General features: G+C 36.7%; 1 protein-coding gene across 2 annotated transcripts in view; it reads right to left on the minus strand.

The window, feature by feature from the left end:
* The window catches only part of PCSK5 (proprotein convertase subtilisin/kexin type 5), a 246,574-nt gene that overhangs the window by 56,751 nt on the left and 171,848 nt on the right, over window positions 1-17,975 (minus strand). The window contains exons 14-21 of one of the 2 annotated variants that reach the window (XM_042787934.1): window positions 15,189-15,332; window positions 12,872-12,974; window positions 12,001-12,194; window positions 10,455-10,539; window positions 7,669-7,766; window positions 6,979-7,108; window positions 5,579-5,694; window positions 1,770-3,748 (exon numbers count right to left, since the gene is read on the minus strand). In XM_042787934.1, the coding sequence (XP_042643868.1) occupies window positions 3,633-3,748; window positions 5,579-5,694; window positions 6,979-7,108; window positions 7,669-7,766; window positions 10,455-10,539; window positions 12,001-12,194; window positions 12,872-12,974; window positions 15,189-15,332 (986 nt within the window). In that variant the 3' untranslated portion in view covers window positions 1,770-3,632. Of the gene's footprint in view, window positions 1-1,769; window positions 3,749-5,578; window positions 5,695-6,978; window positions 7,109-7,668; window positions 7,767-10,454; window positions 10,540-12,000; window positions 12,195-12,871; window positions 12,975-15,188; window positions 15,333-17,975 lie in introns of those variants that run through there. The other variant, XM_042787933.1, reaches the window with a different exon arrangement.

Consider the following 17,975-nt stretch of genomic DNA (forward strand, 5'->3'; position numbering starts at 1 on the left):
CTTTACCATGGAAGTGACATGTCTTAGCTAGAAGAGCATTTTCAATTTTTCATTGCTTTTTGACCTGTGATATAAATAAGGGAGAAATCAATGAACAGATTCAGACTAATGCCATCCACTGTCCTTTCAGACATGGAAAAATATATCATTTTCTTCATGCTTAGCACCTTCTGGTTTTCCTAAAATTGTCCATATCTGTTCTGCATGCCAACAACACAGTGTCAGATACTGAACACTCCAAACTACTCACCACTGAATTGGACAGACAGGATTGATCATCTAAGAAAACTGCAGCTGGGAACAAACCAGCTTCCTTCAAGTGCAATTCTGTTGCTGCAGTGATCCTCTTGTACAAGGACTAACTACAGTGCTGCTTTGAAATTCTGCTTGCATCTGGCCACTGTTATTAAGGCATCACAAAAAATGATCAAAGACTCTAAGCTGACACCAGAAAGTACTGGTTTTCAGGCTTAGACTCAGTTCTATGTTTACTTGTCTGTGAGATTTCACAGCTCAACATTTACAGATATGCCCCCTGGAGCAGACTTCTTTGGTCAGAACTATAAAAGGTTTATTATCACTTTGTATGTTTCCTACCCAAAGAAGATGAAATCTTTACAATAGAAGACATCATGATTGATTGAATTTCTCATGCCAGTTGGAAGATGAAGGTGGGGTGGGAGCTGAAAGAAGCAGCTTTTCGTACGGTATTGGTGTAAGGGTTAGGCCAACTTTTATTCCAAGTGTGGTCTTACCAAACTACTGCTAAGACTCTGCCATCCCACATATGCTTGCTCCCAAGACTGAGAATGGTGACCTAACTCCCTGTTTTGAAACCAAGTTGGTGACAGTGAGATGTTTAAGGCTGAAAAATTTTTTTCAGAAAATAATTTCCATGGCCTCAGTGAATGTGCTTAAAATGTCATCTGAACATATGACTTCTTGGATAAGTTGCCACTTCAGTCTCTGCCCAGGCTGTAGGACTAAGTGGGAAATGAACAAGAGCATCAACTAATGCTGATGGAGGATCTCACCCTGCAGGGGTCACAGATAAATCTACATGGAGCCCTTTTGATCTACTGGCAAGGACAGAGAGCCTGCTGTTCTCAAGTGGCAGTCAGGGGTTGTGATCTGAGGTGTGCTGGATGAGAGTGTTGGCACTTGAACAGACATCAATATCTCACTGTGCAAATGGCCGTGTATGACTGCAAAGATGAAATCTTTCTTCTAAACTGAGACAATAGATAGTTAGGTATTTCACTTTTAACCCTAAGCATGTAAGAGATTAGACTCATCATAAACTCTTTACAGGTCAGAGGAAGCCAATGTTACCCACTGGGGTTCAGACATGGCTGTGCTGCTACTACACAAAAGGTGTCCTCCACGGAACCCAGACATTTCTGTAATCATAAATTCCATCACTTAAAACAAAAAAAATCCACAATAAAATTAAACGCCCTTACCCTCCCAATTTGTTTCAATGACTTGTGTGTGGTATCTAAGCACTCTATACCATAAAGCTACCTGTGCCCTTTGACAAAGATAATTTACATATAGATTATCAACATGTTTTTCCAGACCAAAAGAAGAGGAATTTAGGTTAATTTAATAGAAAAAATAAAATATGGAATAACATTGATTTTGGCCAATATCAATTACAACAGAACTACCCTGTTTTACAAATAACAACTGAACATTTTACACATGTACAGTATTTTTTCAGTAAAAATTAATTTGGATATAACAATGTGTCAGTTTTTTTAAAGAAAACAAAGATATTAATTTCTTCTCTATAATAGTGTTAGAGACATTTGTAAGTATCCAAACAAATTCTTTACAATCCATTACATAATTAAATCTCAATTATGAATATATATTTATATATAATATATAATATTAACTTAAACTTTGAAAGCATTATGTTCTAGTTAAACATGTTATACTGAGACATGAGGCAGTAACAGACTAGTAGTTAAACTAGCACAAATTGAATTATTTTAAATTTGAATGTTTATCAGGAACCTTGTAATGGGCACCGAAGGAGGTTGACAGGTTGTAATAATTTACCTGATCTCTGCTAAAGGTGGAACATTACCTCTATAAGTTTGTATCCATTCATCTGTAAAATTTCCACAATCATTTTTGATTCTCTTTATTTTCTAACACTTACATTCTTAAACACCTGCAATCTGTTTTCTATTTGTGTGTCCTGGAAAGATAACTGAGAAAGACATTTTGTATGTTTTAAGTATTATCCCCTGAAAACAGTATCTTTGAAGTTAAATTTTCTGTTTTCTGCTAAATGACTGTCATTTGAACAGTATGCTAAGTGAAGCTGATAAAGATATATTAAACAGAAGTTTGTGCTGGCATCTGTGTGCCTGGGTAAAGAGAGAAAGGCAGGGGCCACTTCTCTCGTTACCCAGGATGATTTTACAGTGAGGTAAGTCCATTGGCCTCAGCAGCACTATCCCTGCTGAAATTTCTATTGTGAGCAGTTAAAAGCACATTCAGGCCCATCATAACATGATTGTTATACCAAGAGAACCATTGATTTATTGCCTTATATGCAATTATTCCTGGAGATGTATTTGGCACAATTATAAATCCAGTCCTGTAAACACATCCTGTCGCATATAGTCACACTGGCATTTACATATGAGCACTATGAAATAACTCCACATATCTGTATGATAATATCCCCTTTTTTGTGAAAGTTACAAGACAACAATAATTTATGAATACTTCTTACATGTTAGCAATGTTTTCTAACTTCCGAGTGTATACATTACTCTCACTTATGCAAACCAAGAGAAGTAGTATCTTTAGAATTTGTTCACTGCAGGAACAATGATTTTTTTAAAGTTTATTTGAAATAGCTTTGACAATTTAAAAAAATAAAATAAAAATCCTAGCATATTTGTTAATAAGCTAGCTGTCTAAAAATGAAATCTATATGACCAAAACCACATTTTGGGCAAACATATATACATACTGCATGTGATACAAAAAACAGCACACAGCAGAGGAAGTAAGAAAGAAATGTGTGCAGAAATGTTCACTTTTTTTAAATACTGTTACAAAAGGGGCAGAACTTAGTCCTGCATCTAATGATGTTTCTGATCCCCTCAGGAACTCAAGTTCCCCCCTGTCAACACACATAGCACAAAAAAGACTAATGCAAACATTTTTGTATTGTTTAGTTTTAATCCATGTAAACTTGTGTTGTACTCTTGAAACACTCTTTAAACATCTTGAAGGGGAAAAAGGCAGGAAAAAAAGGGAAGAAAAAGGACCTTCAAAAAACAGGAATAATCCTAAGGTTGACAGGAAATCAAATCATGAGTTAAACGTTAATTTTGGCATCAAATGCTTTGGTCACACAATACTGACTCTGTGATCCTGGATGCTTAGCTCTAGACACCCAGTTATGAAAGGTAGGCGTGTTGTAGTTTTTCCATTTAAGTTCCAACAAACAGTTCACCATCTCCCCACACAAAGAGGGGGGAGAGAGAGAGAGGTGGCTTGCTTTTTTTTTTTTTTTTCTTTTTTTTTTTTTCTTTTTTCCTTTTTCAATAATACGGATTAATCTATAAGTCTACAGGAGCAGGAGGATGCTGGGAGGTGTCAGTTCACCCCTTGTGCGTACATGTTCTGCAACACAACTGCTGAAGCACTTTCCGCTGGCAGAGATTGTTCTTTTTCACCAGCATACAGAATCCTCCCTCGGCCCAGGACTCTTCCGTGGCTTCCAGAGGGCAGCAGCAAGAGAAGAAGGGGAGGTTGAAGGTTTGGAGAGCATGACGTGTACAATGGAGGAAGGTTTAATTGGTCAGACAGGCAGATTTGGTTGAAGAGACCATTCAGGAGCAGGTAGCAAGTAGGAAATTTGGTCCATCAAAAGGAATTTCAGTCAACAGCATTTTTTTTTTTTTCAGGAAGAGATATTTTGTGGTCCAACAGGGAATGATTGGTATCCATTTGTGAAAAGGAAAAAAAGATTAGAAAGAGAATAATTAGAAAACAGTGATATTTACAGCAAAGGAATTTGCTCTCAATTTTTCTGAATCAAAAGAATAAACCAGCCAAACCACAGAAAAAGAATAAAACATTCTCAACAGAAATGCAAATCCTATAGAGTGAATTAGACTAGTAACCACTGCTTGATTGTCCAGCAATGAAATGAGACACTCTATGCTTTGTAAATTAACAGAAGAAACCCCGACCCCCTGGACTTTCCTTGGCTGCCCTAGATTGTTGAGAACGTGCTGTGTGGTGGGACCCAGCATGGTGCATTGCAATTGTCTGAAGGTCCACACACTGATGGGGTTGCCCTTTCATGGCAGCTCACTTGGAGAACGGGGCAGACAGTACTGAGATGGGGTGTCGCCAGTCTCGGGCAACTACATGCGATTGAAGTTGCTTATGTACAAATGAAGACACATTTATCCAACTATACTGAAGACCAAACTGGTATGTCCAAAGTTTGCATTGCAGAATTCAACTGCAATACCATAATGAGACTGTGGTTACTCAAAACTCTTAGCATTACACTTCATCTTAATTTGTCCATCTATATCTGACCTCCTCTGGACCTGCTTTAGATTACAATGACAGTTCTAATGTCCTGTTGTGAAAATGTCTCATAACTGATTTACCAGTACCTGTAATGTAACTTTACAACAGACAGGATAATTCTCAAAGTTTAAAGGCCTAAATTCCAACAGGAGCTGTAAAGGTCCACAGAAATAATGCTGCATCCTTTCTTTTTTCTTTTTTTTTTTTTTAAAGTTTTCAGTAAAACTCTTATTAAATACAGCGGAAATGAGCTGGACCCAAGTCACTGTTAGCTTTTTGTACATCTGATGTCAGGTATCTACCACATGGCTTAATACTGGGCTTTGTTCTGGTATGATTTCCTTGTTGAACTGCACTTGGGCTGCATCTACAAGTAATTCTTATAGTAACGTTTTTAGGGAAGCGTGACGTTATCTAAGTGACTGTAATTGTGACATTTGAAAGGAATGAGTAGTTTGTGAACAATTAAGCCAATCATATGCAATAAGAATGCTACCTTGGTTGCCATAGAGAACTTGGAGGAAGTTCAGATCTCCACCACAGACTGGATGCTCCCTATTTCAGAACTCTTTTGTTCTCATTACCTTTTCACATAAGTCAAGCAATACTAAATACTACAGGCACTTAAAATCCTTTGTACTTACCAGGATTTTCAGTTTAAATTGGTGAAATAAATAAATGTGATTCTATTGATAATATACTGGGGTCTTTTTATAAAAATCTTTTGAAAGCAATGGCTTTTGAAAAAGAGATAAGGAAGGAAAAGTAGGTTGTTGGCAGGGGGAAAAACTAATTTAGGAAAATTCAGGTAAAGTGGATGTGACTAATTTTGTCAAAACACACAAATGTAGTTTTCTCCTTTTCATAAACCTGAAAAAATTAAGAAGTAATGTAGACCTCAAATGAAGACTGTAACAAAAGAAAAGAAACAGACCAGACCAACCCAATACATGTAAAATAAGGAGTGGTAAAATGGGTCTTATCAGAGAATTGCACTCACCATCCTTGCAGACTGTTCCCACTACACAGACACCAGTGTCTAGGTTATAGCCGCTTGGACAGCTTGTACAGTTTCTGTCTCCTTGGCCACTGCAATCCAAACAGCTGGCATCACATCTGAAAGACAAGGACAGGAGTTGGTCTTATGGCCTCACCAAATACAAGAGTTCCTAGGAGACCTCTTCAGTATTGCAAAGGGCTTGTTTTCTAGAGGTATTCGGCTGCTATAATAATAATAATAATAATAATAATAATAATAATAATAATAATAATAATAATAATAATAATAATAATAATAATAATAACAACAACAACAACAACAACAATAATAATAATAATAATAATAATAATAATAATAACAATAATAATAATAATAATAATAATAATAATAAACAGCTACAACAACAACAATAATAATAACAACAACAGTAACAACAATAATGACGATGATAAAAAGAATTAAAAAAAAAAGTTAACCTCCTCTGCAACACAGTCCTTCTTCTTTCCTCCAACAACTTTTGATTCACAATTTTTAAGAAATAGCTGCATTATTCTAGTATTTTGGAGCTATGCAGAAGAAATCAACAGAATTATTAAGCTGACCACACATACATGTGGCAGCAAGGCATGAGCTAAAGCCACAGGATGGAAAAGACTGACCTGCTGCCCAGTCCTTTCATCACACTTCTGGCTCCATCATATTTTCATTGTGTATTGATTATTTTTTTTTGCGTGGAAAAGTGTAACTCATGGCGATTCTCTTTCTGCCCTGAACTCAAAGTGGGTCAATAATAAATTATTCCAAATGGCAACAAATGGTATTTGTTTAACAAAGAATGGAATAGAAAAAACCCCATTCTTTCTTTGCACAACACAGCACAGCTTTGTCCAAGATTTATCCACCCATTTGTACACTCAGTCAGGTGAGCTATTTTGGACAGCAGTGTGGCAATATACTTGTGCCATGTTTGTGAATATTCAGCTGAAGAACTGAAATGGTCCTCATGAATAGTAATTAACTTGCAATTAAAAAAATCTAGTTTGACTATTTTCCTTTCTTACTGAGAAATGGAGATCCTCTGCCAGATCTGTAAATTTTACATTTTATGCATATCTACTTAGATTCTCATTATAGGCTTTTTTAAAGTGAAGGACAAAGATGTATGTACCAGAAAAAACACTGCATGAATGTAACTCAGATTAAAATAAAAACCCTTATGCTTTCTTTTCATTTGCTTATCATGCAATATATTTTTGCTATTTTTTGAAGTCAGCATTTAATGTTCTGGCTGACTGTTTCACAGTCAGTGTTTCATGTTCTTGTAAGTATTATCTTTTTCAACACAATAATAGCTAATATACTGCCAAACATCAGACACATATATTAGCCACTGATCATACCTTTTGCAGCTTTTGTATCCATTTTCAGTAGAGTGATCAAGGTAATAACCACTACTGCAGGACTGCACACATCTTCCATCTTCCATAAAATAACCCTGTGTGCAGTTTATACAGGCATCTACTCCAGCACCTTAAACCAGAGAGAAAATTTACTGTGTTACTGGCTAGTTCCTCTTATTGCCTAACAGAAACCACCTCTAACTGTAGCAAAATCTTGTAATTTTAGAAACTACATTTTACCTTCCATACTTTCTTTCAAACAGTAACATCAAGCAATTTAAGTACATCGTTAGAATAAACAACATTCCATAATTTCAGCATATCTTTTTTCTGAAAGAAATGGCTGTTGGTAGTTCTAAAGCTTGAACAAAATCTATTAGTCATTATTCCATCCCAGAGAGAAAATAGAGGGCATTACTGGAACTCAGAACGATTTCTACTAACAGGGAAAAAAAAAAGAAAAAGGAAAATAAAAAAGAAAATTATATGCACTTTCAATTACAGAAACTTAGATTTTCATGTTAGCTGAAAGAAGTCTGCTGTGTTTAAAATATATTAAATAACTATCAAGACAATTAAGTTTTTACATGTAAACAATCATGTTATACTGTAACTGTGATACAGTACAATAAATTCTGAGCTAAAAACATAGAGGAAAGGAAATGATGGAGATAAATATCAGTAGGGTACCTGCACATGTTGCACAGGAACGGTGACATGGTTCACATTCTCTACCATTATGGTATTTTCCTTCTTCACAGCGGATAGCACATTTAGTGCCATGCAAACTATTGTAAAAAGGAAAAAAGCACAGCATTTGGGCAGATAACAGCAACAGAGGACAACAAGGTCATGCACAAACCAATAGTTCTGTTTTAAGAAAAGAACAATCCATATATTAGGATTCACCATCTTTCTTCATCGGTCATATTTTATAAATTTGGAGACAGTAATCACTTCAAGTTGGAATGAAACGCAGTTTTGCCCATGGTGAAATACTGAAGCTGTTTACAGACTCACTGTAAATACTACCGAGTAGTAGGGGACAGAAAAAAAAAAAACCACAAACCCAAACAACAGCCAAAACCAATGCCAAAGAGTACTAAAAATTCAGGCATGTAAAATTCAATTACCTGTGAGAAATTTGGCACAGGGTCAGGTCAGCACCACTGTATTAAAAAAGATGCTAAGGGATTTACCAAGATCTTATGCTTCTCTTGAAAGACCAGTAGCACCTCCTGACACTATGCTACAGCACAGGTAAAGAACAGATTCACAGTGAAGGAAATCACCACCTCTTGCTGCAATAGCAGTTTCCTTTGAAACTTCCAGACTGACTGCCAGTTCTGAGTGGCTTGGGAGATTTGTCAAGATTACAGATGGAGGTATTCTGCCTGCAGGCACTTTTGAGAGAGAGCACAAAAGAGTGAGTAACAAAGGAAAAAGAAATAGCATAAAGTGTCACATTTCCATACTTCCCTTTAAGTGGCTGTTTATGCTTTCATGTTATAGGGTGCCTGCATCAGGTTGTTTGTTTGTTTTCTTGTTTTTTTTTTTTTTTTTTTTTTTTTTTTTTTTTTAAGCTTGGACTTCTGGGCCATGCTTGCCGTGTTTTGTGGAACCTTAGCTTTCATTCAAATTAACTTTCGCTAAAAATGCTCTTCAGCTCTCGGAATTACCACTCTGAGTGAGTGCTAACCCTGTTTTACAGATTGGATCCAGCAAAAGTGGTGTGTGCTCAGCACCACAGGAAATTTTAGTGAGTGTATATGGTATCAGTTTAGAAAAAATTGAATTAACAATTTGATAAACCTAACAACCCCTGCTTTCTTATTATTTTTCCTCAGTCACACACCTCAAAGTGCGTTACAAGGCAGGTAGCATTATCATGATTTTACATATGGGAAAACTAATAATTTGCCCAAATTTATTCAATGGGCCAGTAACAGGATCAGAACTGGAATCCAGGTGTCCCAATTCCCACTCAGGGACCTGCCCATCAGTAACTCTGCCAAGAAAATGCAACAAGCTTTGAACAACTGGGGAATATGAAATGCATGTCCTGCAAGTTTCCATTTAACTATAATACCCACACAGATCAATCTCAGTTTGCTAATATTGACCAAGAGAACATGAAGGATTGATTGATTTATAATTTTATCCTCTTCTCACACTGGATGGATTTATCTACTTTCTTCAGTGGTGCTACAATCTGCTGTTTGTGTTAATGGACAGGGAAACTCAGTTCCTGAAAAATAAAGAAAATGTGGGCATAACTTTTCTACAGCAACTGTGTCCTATAAGGTCCCAAATCTATGTCATCTTTGGTGTCCTGACATATTTGCTCATTGTAGGGACTTCTAAACTGCTAATTTACTAATTTGATTTTGCAGATACACAGACGGTCATGCTGTGTCTGTTAATATTGTCCAAATTTTAATATAGACTGCAAATTTAATAACATTTTAAAAGGGAAACAGATACTCGTATTTCACAGAGAGAGTAAATAGACCAATGTCCCGATCTGATCCTATGCTTTTCTTCTCATTAGATGACACTTCCTTTTCAAAGAGTCACTTTTGAAAAAACTGAGATATTTGTAATAAAAATTGTGCAGGCAGTTGGAAAATCTAGGTGCAACATAAATACAAAGAAATGAAAATTCCTTTACAAAATGTAAAGGAATCCAGCTATTGATGTCCTAGAAGCAGGTAACATTCAGCTTTTACTAAGAGATGAAAATCCACTTTGATGGAAAGTAAAAGCTCAGTGTTAAAACATTTGCAGAACACTCATATTCTGCAAGAAGAACCCCTACAGTTACTGAATACTAACTTCGTATTTTCTGTGGCATAAAGCCAGCATACATGCTGTCATGAATTTTATAAGATTTTTGACCTTTGCTGCTTTGATGAAAAGGTCATTCATTCATAAAGGAGCTTGAAATGTGTACTCCTGCTTTGTAGGTTTTACCTATCAGTTTCAAGAATGATTAAGTCCCCCTACGAAGAAAAAATATCCACTGCTGTTTAAAATATGTGCACACTATATTGTAATAGAATTGAGCCTGAGGTGCTTGAGATAAGTGAATGACTGGATGTATGAAGAAGTACAATAAAGATAAGAAAATAGTTTCTAACTATCACAGGAATGAATCAGAAAGATTAATATGATTCATCAGCTCTACCCCTAAAATAATCCTTGACTACCACACTGTAGGTCAAAAAAGTGAAGAAGCCAGATTTCCACATGACTGTGGCTTTTTTACCTGAAATGAAGTCTTCTAAAAATCTGTTGTTAGTCAAACTGGCACATAGTAGCACAAGAAAATACTATATTATAAATTAAACAGAGATGGAACACAAGAAATGAGGGTCACTCAAGGTTAAATAGCTATCTGATGTTCTTCATTGTATATCCACAGCCTTGTAAGACTGTTCAGGTATTCTGTTTAGTGACATCCATCATTTCCTTACCTTAGGCCATGTTTGCATTCTGTGCAGATTTGGAATTCAACACATGTCTTACAGTTTTCACTACATTTTCGGCAAACAATCTTATCTACAAAGGAAAGAAGAAAACCTTGGTCAGTTATGATTAATAAAACTATATGGATATATTATTACATGACTTGCTGCTTTCTAGCTTGACATCAGGAAGGGAAGCAGCAAGCTAGACTAAAATAGCTAAATTCCGTCTATCATTAGCTTTTTCCATCAGACACCAAATGGTTTAATCTATTTCTAAACATTTGAAGTTATAGTTGTACCTTGAGAAAAATAAGCTTTGAGGTCATTAAAAAAGTCTTCAACAATATTTTAAATTTACATCAACTACTTATAGGATGGACTTAAATTGTCTTTTCATACAGTTGTGATACACAATAACGATTGCCATGCGTTTCACAGACTGTCCTACAATTTACCTCTTACACTTTCCATGCAAGCAGCCTGTTCTGTCTTTCTAAAGTGGTGCTTAAAGACATACCTGCATGAACAGGTCTAATCTTAACAAAGTCAACACATAAATTACTTAACATCTGCCTTTCCATCTCAAGAACTCCCTACTTTAAGAGGTGCCTCTCTTCTTAAGAGCTGCTGTCTTCTGAGATGCAGTGTCATGTACATTTCTGAGAAGAAAAACCTGCTGTTCCCGTTTAATTCTAAATTTTCATCTATCCATCTTAACTGGGTGGAAAGGAATTCCCTTCAGTGTAGTTATCACTCAGTGAAAAATGGAAGAATTTAAAGTAGTACCTGTTTTTACTAATTCTCAAAAATGAACACACAGCTTCATGCTGCAGAAAGCAAAAGGTTAGGTGCCTAGAAGAAAGCTCCTGAGCACATATTTATCTTCTAAGGATGTGTCTAAACAAAACTGAAGTCACTGCAGTTTTAAGCACATGTTTGAATATATGCTTAAGTATTTTTGCTAGCTGAAGCTGGAAATTAAATGTGGGCAGTCTACTTTCACAGGTGGAAACTGAAGGCAGGTGTCTCACACGGCAGAAAAATACTGCTCTTGTGTCATCACATCACTGCACATACTTAGGTCTGTCAAAAATATTACTTGCAACATTTTACATCCGAGGAGCCTGTTTTTCTTAGAGCTCCAGTTCAGCGGCCATGGTTGATTCCTCAGCTCTCTTCTATCTGGTGCCACATAATTTGAATTTGGGGGAATGGAGAGTGCCTCATGTTCAGAGTGTGGGTGCTGCCTGCTCCTTTCTGGAGTAGTGATAACCTGCTCTGTCCTGCAGCTGACTGGCTCTTGAACTGCCCTTGTTCTTTTACTGTTACTCTCAGCCATAAGCAGAAAAGACAATCTGCCACTAAGCATGATTTTTAAAATAAAGCAAGATTTTTGAGGAGATTCTTGATCACACGTGGCAACAATTTAATAAAAGGAGTAGGATAAGAGATAGATGCATCAACATACACTTTTTCTGCTCGTAAGTATTCCAGCAACCTCCCCAGATCAAATTCGGTAGCCCACAGTAAAGAAACAACGAGAAATACTAACTCTTATCCAGGTAAAACCCATCAGGGCAGTTGGTAATACAGCTATTGGTTACTTCATTCAGGTAGTAGCCAGATTTACAGGTCATGCACTGGTCACTATGGCCTCCAACACAGGTTTCACAATTGGGTGAGCATTTTTTACAGCGTTTCTTGTCTGCATTGTAGTGACCAGGTGGGCAGGTCGAAACACAGATCCTGCAGACAGCAGGGAAGAGAAGGCAGAGTCGTTAATGAAATAACCTGCCACCACATTCCTGGACCATGACTGCAAAGCAGAAGTATTTCTCAGCATTCTTGTTTTTTTAATGAATATGTATTTACTAAGATGTAACCCTCCAAAGCATTGCATCAAGCTGCCTCTTCTCTTCCATTTAATTCACTACACCACATGCTATCTCACTGCTAAATGCCTTGACAGACAGCCATAAGGTCATTTTTGAACATCTACATTTCTTTTTATCTTGTTCAAATTCAATCACAGAAGCTGTGTTATCTATCACAGTTATATATCTATATCTCTATATATCTATATCTATATATCTATATCTATATCCCAATCCCTATCCCTATCTATATCTATATCTACATCTACATCTATATCTATATCTATCTATCTATATACCTATATCTATATCTGTATCTATATCTTCTTATTAAAAAATAATCAAGAGATTGGGAAATAATCAAAGAAGGGTATTGGAAGGCTGTATTTTAAATTCTGATTAGCTAGGGTTTTTTTTTTTCAACTCCTAAGAAAATTTGTGAAATTCAGTAGAAAATTAATTATCCATGAATGCAATAAAGAGAAGAGGAAGGGAAGTTAAGATATACGCTAAGAAATCTATGAAGTAAAGACTTTCTCTTTGCCTTACCGTGTGTTGTTCTTAGATTTGTAGTAGTAGTGCAGACAGTCAGTACAATGGTCTGGTCCTGGCCCATCACACCCTACTTTACTGCATTCTGCATTGCAGGGACCTGTAATAAAATTGGAATACAGGGCGGGAAGGGATTAAAACTTCTCAATTAGTACTTAGCACCCTTTAAAACGTTGTATTTTTAATGTAGAATGCAATTACTCTGCTTCTCTCTTTGATTTGAATTCCAAGCAGTAATTTGGCCCCACCAAAAAGTTTTTTGCTGCCTGAAGACCTTGCAGATCCTGGCCTCAGTAGTTATTCACAGTGATTTATTATTTTTAGCAAGTGTGCCATCCTTTATACAACCTATCAAAGAAAAAATATTTCTGGATCCAAATAGATGCTTTCCTAATAAGTAGCAAATCATTCTGAATTTTATTCAGAAATGTGCAAAGGCATCTGTAATTCATAATAGGGAATTATTAGCAAAATAATTTATAAAAAGCAGGTCAACATAAATGATGAACAACATCAGTGGCTACTCTGGTTACCAACTGGGTAACAACTGGTCCAAGTAGCTACACAACCCAGCTGAACCAGCCATCAGGACCCAGATGTGTTTCCCTCTGTACTGTTACATGCTGCAAAAGCCTTGTCTAATACTTGCTGAATAGCAAGTCTTCTGTCTCACCCTCACTCATGTCGGACGAGATGACAGGCTTGAGAGGTGGGCCTGTGTAAACCTCGCAAAATTCAACAAGGCCAAGTGCAAGGTCCTGCACATGGATTGAGGCATTCCCAAGCACAAATAGAGGCTGGGCGATGAGTGAATTGAGAGCAGCCCTGTGGAGAAGAACTTGGGGTTATTAGTGGATGGAAAACTGACTATGAGCCAGCCATGTGCACTCACAACTTAGAAAGCCAACTGTGTCCTGGGCTGCATCAAGAGAAGTGTGGCCAGTGGGTCCAGGGAGGTGACTCTCCCCCTCCACTCTCATGAGACCCCACCTAGAATACTGTGTCCAGCTTTGGGGCCACCAACATAAGAAGGACATGTACCTGCTTGAACAGGTTCAGAGGAAAGCCACTAAGATGATTAGAGGGCTGGAGCACCTCCTTTATGAGGACAGACTGAGAGAGTTGGGGTTCTTCAGCCTGGAGAAGTTTCCAGGGAGACCTTATAGCAGCAGCCTTCCAATACCTAAAGGGGGCCTATAGGAGAGATGGGAAGGGACTCTTTATCAGGGAGTGTAGTGATAGGGCGAGGGGTAATGATTTTTAAATGAAAGAGGGTAGATTTAGATTACATATAAGGAAGAAATTCTCTCCTGTGAGAGTGGTGAGGCACTGGCACAGGTTGCCCAGAGCAGCTGTGGCTGCCCCCCTGCCCTGGAAGGGTTCAAGGCTGGGTTGGATGGGGCTTTGAGCAACCTGGTCTAGTGGAAGGTGTCCCTGCCCATGGCAGGGGGTTGGAACTAGATGATCCTGAAGGTCCCTCCCAACCCAAACCATTCTATGGTTCTGTGATCCTTATGGGTCCCTTTCAACTCCTACCTTTATGTAGGTGAACAAAGCCCATGGGTGAAGTTATGACTTTCAGGATCACTGCTCTCTCATGAATGAAATGCGCTGAATTTGCCAGTCACCTTGAAATTTCTCCCAACATCTGGTAAACTTGAAGCAAAGTGAGTTCGCTTCATACAAAAACTTAAAAACTTAGTGACCTTTACAGCAGAAATAGTAGTGTTTCATCAGCAGTTCTCAGTCTAAAATAGGGACTGTAGGTCTGACATGCTGTGGTAGGAGACTGTAATAACGGAAACTTCTAAATTGAACTTTGTCCTCCTGTTTGTTTGCCAGAGATATACTTAAGATTCATCAATCTTAACTATCTGCACAATGCTTCTAATGTTGGATTAGATGTAGGAAACTCCCAACTTGTCTTATTTTGCAGCACCAAAAATCTAACTCTATTAAAGTCTGATGATAAGGTTGAAAAACTTCTGTAGAGATCAGCAAGAAACAACCCAGATGTAGAAGATAATGGTCTTCATATATATATGTGTTCCTATGTATGTATATATATTTTTACATACTTATATGAAAAGCAGTGCATTCTTCATAGTATGTTAAGTGTAGTTTAAAAATATACCTGTGCTTACAAACTCATAAGGATGAAATTAAAATATATAACTTTAAATTATGAAACAAATAGTTCTGATCTTAAATTAAGAATCCATTTCACTGAACATTTTACATATTCAAGGTCTCAGGTCAATCCTTCAACCAATTATGTGTTCAACGAATGTATAGGGTAAATGAGTGTACACACCTGAATAGTCATCTGTTCCATAATCTTCTGTAGGGTCTTCAATTGGACTAGAGCGCACTCTTTCCACTTTTGGAAAATCGTTTCTTGGTGAATAAGGCTGGATGGATGTTCCATACAGTACTAAGGACCACTCTTTCAATTTGCCTAGAAGTTAAGTATTTAAAATGTAGTTTTAGAAACCATTTATATTTTCTGTGTTGTACAAAAACATATTACTTATAAACATGATTTTGTGAGTAGGTATGGAAGATGTTGCTTTTCAAATAAGCGTCTTCAGTTTAATATAGATAGTGCAATTGCTGCTTCACTATAAACTGAGAAAGCATAGTTTCTTCAATCAGATTTTTATGCAGTATTTTCATGGCACTGCAGCCTCTTGTAGATCTAGTAAAACTTTGCACCATGATTTGAACTCAACATAAACAACAAACAACAAAAACTTTGGCCATACAATTATTTGGAAAATGTGTATGGTACTCAACAAGGAGTTTTTGCTGTGGATTTCACTTTCCCTCGGAACACTAATTATCTAGTAGCTATTAGCTGAGATCTTTTAACTAACTGGCTGTATTCAGAATTCTGACATATGAAAGGGATTTTGTTTATTACTCAAGATTATTTTTCATTGGCTTACAGGACACATTTTGATGAACAGGAAGCAATTTCTTTTAAAATCTCCATGGTAGACCATCAATGTCCCCTCCTAAAACAGCATAATTTCTTATTTATTTACCCTAGTTATTTGGCAGATATATCACGGCATTGTCTGTGATCATTATTGATATTTTATCCTCCCAGAACAAGAAAGTAAAAATTGTTTGCCTGCCTGAAGCATTATCTGATTTTTTGCTAAGCTTTTTGTGGAAGAATAAAAAGAATAATGTATATCAAGTCATCAGTTCAGGCTGCCAGGACATAAAGTGTGAACTTCCAGTCCCCACCTTTCTGTCTGTACTACCCAGTTAATAAATTGTGTGAAAGACTGAAAGGACTCAGGCCTGAAATGATGCCTAAAGTAATGATGCATAAAAAACACATCCTTGACTGAAAAGACGGAACATAAGTTTGGTCTTATCCCATTCTCCTGATTATATTTATCTATGTTGGAGTAGCTAGTTGTAAATGTCAAATTCTTGTCAGAAGAGAAAGGAAACAGGAGCAGGCAGTAGTTTTTGAATTTGAAAGATCCTGTTTTGGAGGATGTTCTGAGGTTAAAATACTCTTCCCTACTATTTAAAAAGAAATGTAATCTAGATATGTCTTCTCAAGAAAATCACTTAGTATACTTCATGTAAAATTAAATTCAAGCAATCTTCCTCTTCTTTCATTTTAACAATACTCAATAATTTGAGCTTTCATATTGTCACTTGGACTTTTTCAACCTGTGCAAGCAAGTTACTTTGACCTTTACAAGTGACATTCTGTATTTTTCCCAATGTCATCTGATATCATCCATTGACATGACTGAGCCACTACATTATCTCTCTGCTTTTACATTCATTCTTCATGCAGTAAGCAACAATAAGCAAAACCACTACCTGATAGATATTAGCCCAGTTCTTTTAAATGGTTTATACTGGGGTTAAAGGTCATAATCTCTGTTATTTATCTGTCTCTTCCCAACCCAATTTAACCTCTCTAGAACAGAAATTTCTACACTTCATATGAAACCTTCTCTGCTTTATACTCAGTTTTTGAGTAGAAACTATAGGCAAAAGACTACATCACACGACAATTGTCTCACACAGTAGTTTCCAACTTTCCACAGATAAAGCAAAGCATTACTTTTTTAGAAGAGATATTCAATCCTGATTTAAAAACTTAACTGGTGAAGACTCTAACACACCTGATGCTGAACTACTGGCTAATTACCTTAGCTGTAAAATGGCATGCACCTTATTTTCATTTTGTCCATGCACCTTATTTTAAATTTGTCTTTTCCTACCTCTAGCTCACAGACGTGCAGCTCTTTGGTCCCCACTAGCCTAAAACGACCCAAATCACGTATTTTCTTCCTGTATAGACATGTGGCAATCAAGTTACTTCTCAATGTTCTTTAGAGTGATTCAGCTGGGTTCTTAAAGGCACATTTCTTTTCAGGAAAGGAGTCACACAGGGAGCTCATTTTTAAACAGATATGCAGTCATCTCAACAGCCTTTTCAAAGCTACAGCTTCTCCACATACAGTCTCTGTATTTTTTGTGCTTTAACTGACTTCTATAGCATATGGACCGTAATATATTAGGTGCAATCAAAAAAATGTGTGTTTTGCTAATTTATTCATATCTTTTAATCCTCATCATTACTATGCTCCAAAGATCACTAAACTTTCCAATGTTTGATTTTATACTTCTTCCAGAGCACTGGGAAAAATACTGTATACTAGAAAAAATGTATTTGCAGGGACTCCCTAAAAATAAACACAGGTAAAGATGCTCCTCAGGCACAGTGTATTGTGTCTGGACTTTGCACACATGGAATGGTTTGTACTAACATTACTGCAGGAAGGATTGGTGCTTTGAATGTATACCTATATGCAAAAGGGCAGTGAGGGGAATAACGCAGGGTCTCTCAGGAGATTAGTTGCCTTTTAAGAATGGTTCAGTAAATAAAGAGGGAAAAAATCCACATGACTTGCCAGCAAATAAATGAAGCCTGCCTCAAGGCAGGTTTAATTTGCACAATGAAAATATTTCAATAACTAAGTATATGTACATACACACACGCCTTTATAATGAATAAACAAAGTGTGCACATTTAAGCCAAAATCCTTCTTTCCCCATTTTT

Source organism: Tyto alba, unplaced genomic scaffold (assembly GCF_018691265.1).
Source record: "Tyto alba isolate M040663 unplaced genomic scaffold, T.alba_DEE_v4.0 Super-Scaffold_13, whole genome shotgun sequence".
Taxonomy (NCBI): domain Eukaryota; kingdom Metazoa; phylum Chordata; class Aves; order Strigiformes; family Tytonidae; genus Tyto; species Tyto alba.